Genomic DNA, 10,031 nt, shown 5'->3' with positions numbered 1-10,031 from the left:
TTGTGTGTTCCATTAAATTACTGTTGCTTAGTCTGTGTAATATAAGAAACAATGCAACCTAAAGTTATATTAAACTAATTCATATTAACTTAAAGCTTCAGTGTATAAGTTTCAGAGGGATCCAGTGGTGAGAGTTGCAAATAGCAACCAGTGGCTCATGGTGCACGTGCTCCTAAGATGGTCCAACTTGTGAAGTAGCTCTTCCGAATTCAGAGTGTGTTCATGTGCTCTTAAGTCAGAATGTGGAATCAACATGGACGCTGCTACAAAGATGTGTTGAATTAACATTATCAGAGCATATAAACAACACGCAGTTCCCTCTACATGGACAGCAAACTAACCGTTAGAACCATAGTACAAGTTACGTGTTTGCAAAATATGTATATGCAATAGATTTCTGTGTACTTCTTTATGTCCCATTTACACTTTATTTCTGTTTTTGCAATAAAGATTTAAGGAGGAAAAAAATATTTTGATTATTTTGACCCCACATGAATGCACCATCAGTCACCGTTAAGCCCTTCTTTTTCCAAACGCAAAGGAGGAGAAGCTACAGTGGCCAACACGCGCTGTCGCCTCTTGTGCTAAATTACATGTGGGCCTCCTGCTGTCCAAATTTCACTTATCTTCTTGCTTATATTGAACCAGACGACCTCTGCTACTACTAGTAACGTTACTTCTTCTTCTTCTTTGTAGGTATTCAACGTAGTGACAAAACATGCTCTGTAGAGACTTTTGTCTGTTTGGGCTACTGTAGAAACATGGCAACCTCCATGTAAGAGGACCCACGGTGTCTGTCTCATTTTAAGTTAATAAAAACGGTTCATTGTGTAACATCTTTATACACCACTGAAAACATAGTTATGGATCTTATATTGCATTTCTGTCAATAGATCCTCATAAATATTGCACACTGAACCTTTAAGTTGAATACCAAAATATCTGCTCATTATATTTAGCCTCACATAAAAAGAAAGATGAAACCATTTCTGTTAACAGCTGCAACAGGATGTGTAAAAATAAATATAAATAAATATAATAATATAAATAATTAAAAGTTTTAAGTAGGCATACGGTCATATATTAAAGTACAACCATTATAAGGTTTTGGTGCTTCAGTCTGTCTCTGTAGGATGCGCACACACAGTAAACATAAAGAATCAAACTGTGGGATCTTCTATGGACGGTAGAGAACTGATTATAGCGTTGATCTCTCATCTCATGCTCCGGAGCAGGTTAGCCGTTCAGTACATGTTACCATGGTATGTAAGAAATTAACCACTGTCGTAGAATTGAAAACCCAGAAATAACCCTGAAGTCAAATCCTGCTTAGTAGTACAGAGATGGATGTTTTCATACAGTATAAAGCAGCTGTGCATAACAGACAGTGTAAGAATAACCTATTAATTTAAATGACTTCCATCAAATTACTTTCAGGTGTTTTAACCACATGGGTATTTTTATGCCAATGTATTTACATTGGCATAAAAATACCCATGTGGTTAAAACACCTGTCAGAGATTGTTTAATTACAACATTCACTCCAAGATTTTAGTTTGCTCCTGTTGACAGAATCAATAAATTGGCAGTAGATTGACTTTGCTCCAGAAGTGGTGATGGCGCTGTGGATAAGACACATGCCTTTGGTGTGAGAGACCCAGCTAAATGAATAAATGTAAATGGTGAGATGAGATGTCTGTTCTCAATGTCTGAGACCCAACTTCTCTCAAAATACCAGGGACTCTCTCTGTGTTCCACTTGTTTGCACCTCTCCTCCAAAGCAAATGTTATGGTCAGGAAAATCCCCGTCAAAGCACTGCAGGTGCTGGTCATAGTGCCGCCATGAAAATAGAGCCCTTAAGGTTTTAAACAGGTCACTTTGAGTACAAATGAACAGCATCAACTGACTAATATTTGACCACATTCCAGTCATAGAAATTCCCCATGCAAAAAAGCCATTCAGTGAAGTTTGGTTTATTTTCTTATCAGTTATCAGCAATGGGCTTAAATTAGTTTTACCTGTTTCATATACAAAACAACTTATTTCAAGATTTTCATAGAATTTTGTTCTACAATACTCCCTAAAACAAGATAAACTGCACAAAGAAAAGGAAGAATTATCTCAGCCCATTGGCAGATTTGTTCTTGATTAATTTAACACCATATATCGCAAACATTTCTTTAGGGATTGTGCTAATAATTTCATGAAAGTTTGATGTGGGAAAAACAAATGATGAAATAGTGATGTGTGAATTGTGTCACCAAGGCTGTATCAATACCACGGGTAAATTAAATAAACTGTCTAAATTATGCCCATTTTTCATATAGTATATTTCTAAATATATAAAAGAATAAAATTGGCAGCTAACACAATAGTTACATACGATGAATAACAGACATCTTGGAAATGTAAGCAGAAGGTTGGTGGCTGGCCGCAGAGCATCTAAGAAGAGGATTGAGGAGGCGGCAGAGCAGAGTACTCCTCATTCTCTGAATCGCTGCTGTCCTCGTCGTTCCTCTCCTGGTCGCTACCTTCAGTACTCAGCTGGTCAAAGCCCTGCCGACTGTAACCCTTGTGGGATGCAAAGAAGTTCCCCAGGTTCAGACTACCCACTGCTTTACCTAGCCGTAGGGAAAACACCAGAGAGGAGAACATATTGTGTCACAAACATAACTTTTTACATGGACAATAGTTTCCTCCTTAAGGATGATTTTTGTCTCTAAAATTCAACCTTTACATTTGAATATTCATGTTCATATTCAAAGCACTCAGGATTTAGTTTTTTTTTCATAGGGCTGGTACAGACTGCTGCAAACACATCACACGCAAAAAAAGACACGTCAACCAGCATGTGGCGCTATAATCAAGGTAAATACCTTTTGGTCCGTAACTACCACATAACACGTCGCACAGATTATTTTTCCAAATGAAATGATTTCCAGTCTCCACCTGTGACTTGCTTGGGGAGTCTGCAGGTCAGACTTGTATCACCTTGGTTGGATCCTTTTAATATGTGCTTGCAGGTCTAGTTTTATTTTTAATGTTATAAATGACTTACCTCTTATTTTTCCCAAGATCCCTCCCACAGAGCTGGGCTCAGTTTTCACCTCACATCGATCTGCAAACAAACAATATTTAGCTGAATAAAGCTGATTAAATATTAAACAATAAAGCATACAGAGCAGAGTAGTGTGTACTGTTTTTAGCATTCCAAGCCCGAGGCGGCTGGAAAACCCTGGTGAAATTGCTCAGACTTTTATTAGAGGTCCAAGCAGCGAAGGTGCCTGCCCTACTGTTTTTGTTCTCATTATTCTTTCTTTCTTCTTTTTCTCCACTAAAACTGTTTCTGCAACAAAAATTTGCAGGTGGGTAGAAAATTCCACCCAAATGCCACTCATTGACCTCATGATGGCGCTGTAACAATCAAGTTTACGTTGTGGCAGAATCATGTATGCTGATCTAAAGTGAACAAGATTTTTGTGAATTTGTTTTGAAATTATACATTTTTACTTTCTTAAAGTTAAATGCTCATGTCAGCACCTTCACTGATATGTGTTTGCCCCACTGCAACATATGGTCAATTCAGAAGTCCTCCACTCTGTCTTTTTCAGAATATGCTAAATCAGTTAACATCTATATCTCCACAAGTCTTTGTTCAAACCAAAATCCACCAAATCAACACAGACAATCTCTAGATGGCCGATGTCAAGTGTTTCAGAGATTTTTCAAATCGGTCAAATGGTGAGTCTGCAGGGATCTTCAGTATCTTGCTGTAACAGCAAGTATCTTGCTGTATTTTCTTTTTCGCTCAGTGTTGAATCAAACATAACCATAATAATTGACAATACACCCAAAACCAGCAGAATGAGGTGAGATTTGTTCAGAAAAATATCACCAACATTATGACTCTTTTAAGCAACACAACAAGTTTAAAGGGGCAATATGTAGTTTTCAGTGGCAACTAGCGGTGCGGTTTTAAGATTGCAACCAGGCGTGTGCTCGTACGCGTGCTTGAACTCATGAGCGAGCATAATCCAAAACATACAGAGATCCCGCAGTAAATGCGGAAACACCGACATGCCGGCTGTGGCTTTTCTCCAGACATGTTCAGGCTCTGTTACTTCAGCATTCCCGGGTCAGAGGCAGATCAACACCAGCACCGTACCTTTCATACAGCGCAGCGAGCATATCAGCACAATCCTCCCAGAAAAAAGGCAGAGTGACAGCGGCTATAGACAGGCAGGAAGACAGCTTCACACAACATGCTGGAAACTCAGCTAAACTCCCACTGCAATGTTACAGTAATAGTTTTATCAGCTGCAGGTCATATGATAACGTTACATTTACTGTAATTAGCCAACGTGATACATCGTTAGCTCTCCTGGTGCTTTCAGTAACTATCTTTATTAGCAACTGCTCGGCGTTAGCCGGTGAGCTAATGCGACTTTCTCTGTGTTTCTCCAGCTTTACTAATGCTCACTTTGTTCTTTCTCGACATCATCTTAACCTGTTTGGTCTGATGAGCTTCAGCACATAAATCTTTATTGTTCTTTTGTATCCTTACGTGGAGCCTGTGTTTTACTGTGAGCCGGTTGTTTTATGGTGTTAGTGGACTGCATGTCGTTAGCTGCTGTGTTGTCTCTGTAGTCTGAGAGGCTTGGGAGTGCGCACAGGGCTGAATCTGACCCGGCGACCTCACATTAAAAGCAGAATAGTGGCTGATGCAAGCAACGGAGAAAACAGGCGTGTGCTTCATTTCTAAGTGAGTTTTGAGCCCACTGACAATAAGGCAATGAAAATTTGATTCATCAATAAGTGATTTCATTGAAAAACTACATATAGCCCCTTTAAACTTAAAATATCTGAGGGAGCCTGGCACACCTGATGTCACTACCTCATCTTGTGAAAAGGTGTGTGGAAACAATTGCTCACCAGCAGCTCAATCAGTAAATCCCCTACTCTTGGGATACTGAAGGTCCAAGGTTCAAATCCCCGGGTGACCATGAGCTACTTGCCAACAATGAACAAAGTTCAGGTCATAGTGAGTCAAAGTTTGTTTATTCTACTTGGATCCCGTGAATCTTTCTTCTTATTTTTCGCTGCTAAAAAGTGTTTTTGCAGCATAAACCTTAACCTTAAATAATAGCAGTACTTAAAGCTGTGGAAAGAACGCCTCTCTTCCTCATTCTCCATTCTTCCTTTAGCTTTTTGGCTAACAGCTGACTTGAACAACATAAGGTCTGCCCTGCAGTCGTGCATTCAGTAACGTTCAGTTACTTGGATTAGTAACAGTAGTATTATTACTGTTTAGGAAATAGTAATCCCTTACACTACTCCTTAGAAAAGTAATACTATTAATGTTACCGAGTAACGCGTTATTGCCCAACATAGAAACTATGTGAAGTAAAGTACCTTAATTTCAATTTAGTTTTGGTATTCCCTCTGCCGTACACTGCCCCATGGCCTTATTGTCATACATACTGTTTTTCTTCCAGCAGATAAAGACTCCTATGGAGATGACCACCAGCAGAGGGATGAGCAGCAGGGTGGTGATGATGGCTGGCAATACACCCTGCTCTCTGTTTGGCTTTGCTCCACTCTTCTTCTCCTCTTCTGCCTCTTCCTGTGGTCTCGGCTGTTTAGCCACATGTTGCTTCTCTTGGATGGCTGCTGTCTTCGACATGTTGTACTCCGGCCTCACCTTAGTAGCGACAAATGTCTCCATTTCTACATAGAGAGAAATGTTATGATTAAAAGAGTGCATTACATTAGACCTTTTTTTCATACAGAATCAACCACACACCAGTGGTCTCATTTATAAAACTGTGCGTACAAACCTAACTAAAAGTGTACATGCGCTCAAAAGCCAAAAATGGCGTACGGCAACAAATATTCAGACTTATAAAACCGTGCGTACGCACACTTGTAAGCAAGTTCCCTTTATAAATCACAATCAACTTTAAACGTGCCGCATGTGAGGGTGCTCAATGTCCGACCCTTCAAACGACCATAGTTGCCTATAAATGGTCGGTGAAGTGCTGGATGACCCCGGTACTAATTTGGATTCCCCCGCTTGAAAAGAGAGTAAACCAAATACATTCCACCTGTGTTTAAACATGTATTTAGGTTACACAAACAGTCCACTCACTTAACGAGGCTGAGTTAAAAGAAATAGCCTGTGACTTGTTGTAAACGACAATAAAATAGTGTTTTTACAAGCAGCGCATCACATTCACACGCTGCGCACAGCGTTTGGCTCATATGATAACAATATATGAAACTATGCTCTCCTATTTGCTCGACTGATGCATTGAAAACAGCATCAATTTAAATATAATTTGTCCTCCTGTTCAACGTGTGTGTCATGTTTTTACGTGATGTTTGTCCGATTGTTGTTTTGATGTGTTTAGATTGTATATTCTAATATAATAGATATTTTACTAAATGTATCTTAATTTTTTAGTGCTATGTACTATGTAATCTTTTTTAGGGTGACTCTTACCATCTGTCTAGGGACTGCAGATGAAAAATAGCCTTTAGGCTAATTCTGGCATATTGACAGAAATGTTTATGAATATGCACTGTCCCTGTAATAAATAAATAGAAAAAAAAACAAAAAAACAAACTTATTTCTGAGAATAAACTTATTATCCTCAGTCATGGTTCTTTTTGTGCAGCGCAAATGATCTTAAATTATGTTTTTTTTATTGCAAACTTTAGGAAAAATCAATCATCCATCGTCAACCGCTTATCCTGCGTACAGGGTCGCGGGGGGCTGGAGCCAATCCCAGCTGACATGGGGCGAAAGGCGGGGTACACCCTGGACAGGTCGCCAGTCCATCGCAGGGCCACACATAGACAAACAACCACTCACGCTCACACTCACACCTAAGGGCATTTTAGGGTCACCAATCAACCTAGTCTACATGTCTTTGGACAGTGGGAGGAAGCCGGAGCACCCGTAGAGAACCCACTTTAAGCCTATACTACTCAGAGGTAATATTTCAATTTATTTTACACAATAGTAGGCCTATTCACTTCAAACAGTTTCATCCTTCTGCCATGTGAGTCGCCGTTTCTTATTTGTCCTCTTTATGAGTTCAGAGTTTACTTACACATTTTTGCACATTTTCCCATCAAGTTTGTTTTTTATAGATCACAACCTTTGCTTGGTCAAGTGGCGCACATTTCCAGCCCTGTTTTGTACATACGCACCGTTTATAAATGAGACCCCAGGTGTGTCCAAATCCAGAGAAGGACTCATTGGGAGTGGCATTTTAATCATAGTCACAACATGATTTCTTTAGTTCTCGGTAGATAAAAAGTCAAAATCAAATCAAAGCTTTTGACATCTGACTTTGATGACACTGGAGTAACAGAAATAAGCAGAGTATGTAATGTTTAGGGCTGTTTACGTCAATTTGCATAACGTGTGTCACAATGAAGTGCTATGCCCGTTGTGTGCAGGGATTCAAGTTGTAAATGGTTACTTGTCTGTACTATAGCGCCTTTCCAGTGTTCCTACCGCTGAAACAATTTCACACTATGTCACATTCACCCATATACACTCATGGCAGGGGCTAAGCAGAAACAGAAATTAACATTCACAATTTGGAGTTCAGTATCTTGCCCATCTTGCATTTCAACATGCAGTCTGGAGTAGCTCTTCCTCCTGAGCCACAGCCGCCCCATGTGCAAAACAAGCTGCAGCTAAAAAAAACTCACCTACCACCATCTAAATTCAGGGAGCCTTTTAGACAGCGACCCAACAACATGGTGCTCTGTAAGCACACTGTAAGAAACAGGACAGAGGCGTACCCAGATGAGTTGATGAGCGTCATCTCAGGTTGACATACATCAACTCATTAGGATACACCTCTGTTCAAAGGGCTGGACAGAAAGCAATCGTTTCAGATGTTTTGAAGTGCATCACATGCCGCTAGTGTGTGTAGTCTTCAACAAATCAACAGCAGCAGCAAAAAGTTGAACCCTGGAACAGCAGCAAGAACATTTTTTATCATGATAAATATACAGTTTGAAACTGTAAACTCAACAATACTTACCTTCAAGTTCTTGAACCTCAATTCCAGCTTTCTTGACAGAGCGATGTAACTCTGGAACATAAAAATGAAAGAAAATCATGGTATTTTTAGATGCAGTGGTGGATACAGATTAATAACACTGCAAAGTTAAATTTCATGTAAATAATTCACCAGCAAAGCCAAAACAAAAAGCACTTGCATCAATTAAAAGATTTTTGTATTCATCAATATCTGGGAGAAGACAGTGAACAGTGAATCAGAAGTTAAGATGGATTCTGCACATGAGAACATGTAATAGTTTAGACTCGCCATAGCTTACTTTCAGTGGTGAACTTGAAGACTGATTTAGTGCCTGCATCCCCGACAAAGACGCTGCCGTCCCTGGTTTCAATTATGTCGTGAGGCATTTTAAACTCCTGCAAATGAAGAAAATACAGCTCAATGTAAAAGTCTAGGCAACAAGAGAGCACTGCTCCAGACCTTTTCCTCAGAGACTCTATTACACCCTCACTACAATTATATTCTACAATAAGTATTAATTATTATAAACCACAATTTAACTATAAATATCCAACTATGAGCGGTGCTGGAAAGACTGTTTGCTAAGAGGAGAGCTATGAACGCAAAACCAACTTTTAAGAAAGAATGTAAAGCTGTTGTTTGCTCAAAGAAGACAATGGTGCTAGCAATCAGCCCGAAATAGCTAGCAGCACTACCGTTTGCACATAAAGGAAACAGGCTTAGCAGAGAAGGTTGAGACAGGCAGCCCTATGCAGTTCATAGCAGAGTTCCTACCGTAAGTTTTGCATCGGGCAAATTATTATTTTTTTTGGTTCAGTAGAGTGCAAGGCTCTCACATGGAAGGTTGTGTGTTCCACCCCCCACATCGGGAGAGTATACAGTCACCTCCACAAGTATTGGAATGGTAAGGTAAATCTTTTGTTTTTGTTGTTCACTGAAGACATTTGGGTTTAAGATCAAAAGATGACAAGAGTTCAGAATTTCAGCTTTCATTTCATGGTATTCACATCTAGATGAGTTAAACAACTCAGGACATACCATCCTTTGTTTGAACCCACCCATTTTTCAATTGAGCAAAACTATTGGAACATGTGACTGACAGATGTTTCTTGTTGCCCAGGTGTTGCCTTTTAGGTTGATTGTCCAACATTAAATAGCTCTGCATGACTAGTCCAAGTTTTATTATAACCTATAAAGACTGCATTTCCTGTTAAAGAGGATAAACCAACATGAAGACCAGAGAGCTGTCTATGGGAGAAAAGCAAGCCACTGTCAAGCTGAGAAAAGAAGGAAAATCGACCAGAGCCACTGGACAAACATTGACTCAGAGAGCAGAAATATAGAGGCCACACCACAAGATGCAAACCACTCATCAGCAGGAAGAAACGGAAGGCCAGATTGAAATTTGCAAAGAAGTACAGAGATGAGCTGCAAAAGTTCTGGAACACAATCTTATGGACTGATGAGACCAAGATTAATCTCTAGCAAAGTGATGGAAAGGCCAAAGTGTGGAGAAAGAAAGGAACTGCTAATGATCCGAAGCATACAATCTCATCTGTGAAGCATGGTGGAGTAATGTCATGGCTTGGGCGTGCATGGCTGCTTCTGGAACAGGCTCATTAATATTTATTGATGATGGAACTGATGATGGTCGCAGCAGAATGAATTCAGAAGTGGACAGAAACATTTTGTCTGCCGATTTACGGAGAAATGCATTGAAACTAATGGGGAGGAAGTTTATCATGCAGCAGGACAATGAGCCAAAGCACACTGCCAACAAAACAAAGGACTTCATCAGGGGAAAAAGTGGAAGGTTTTAGACTGGCCAAGTCAATCACCTGACCTTAACCCAACAGAGCTGCATTTCACCTCCTTAAGAGGAGACTGAAGGGAGAAACACCCCGAAACCAACAAGAACTGAAAGAAGCTGCGGTAAAAGCCTGGAATAGCATCACAAATGAAGAATG

The 10,031-nt window shown here is 39.9% G+C and overlaps 1 protein-coding gene across 1 annotated transcript in view; it reads right to left on the bottom strand.

Moving 5' to 3' along the window:
- Positions 1-1,958: 1,958 nt before the first annotated feature.
- Positions 1,959-10,031, bottom strand: part of pam (peptidylglycine alpha-amidating monooxygenase) — a 76,400-nt gene continuing 68,327 nt past the window's right edge. The window contains exons 16-20 of the mRNA XM_046066310.1: positions 8,363-8,575; positions 8,065-8,115; positions 5,483-5,728; positions 3,060-3,119; positions 1,959-2,622 (exon numbers count right to left, since the gene is read on the bottom strand). Coding sequence (XP_045922266.1) covers positions 2,444-2,622; positions 3,060-3,119; positions 5,483-5,728; positions 8,065-8,115; positions 8,363-8,575 — 749 coding nt within the window. The 3' untranslated portion in view covers positions 1,959-2,443. The remainder of the gene's footprint in view (positions 2,623-3,059; positions 3,120-5,482; positions 5,729-8,064; positions 8,116-8,362; positions 8,576-10,031) is intronic.

Source organism: Micropterus dolomieu, linkage group LG13 (assembly GCF_021292245.1).
Source record: "Micropterus dolomieu isolate WLL.071019.BEF.003 ecotype Adirondacks linkage group LG13, ASM2129224v1, whole genome shotgun sequence".
Classification (NCBI taxonomy): domain Eukaryota; kingdom Metazoa; phylum Chordata; class Actinopteri; order Centrarchiformes; family Centrarchidae; genus Micropterus; species Micropterus dolomieu.
Note: the sequence above shows the minus strand (reverse complement) of the source record. Positions and strands in the feature narration are given on the sequence as shown.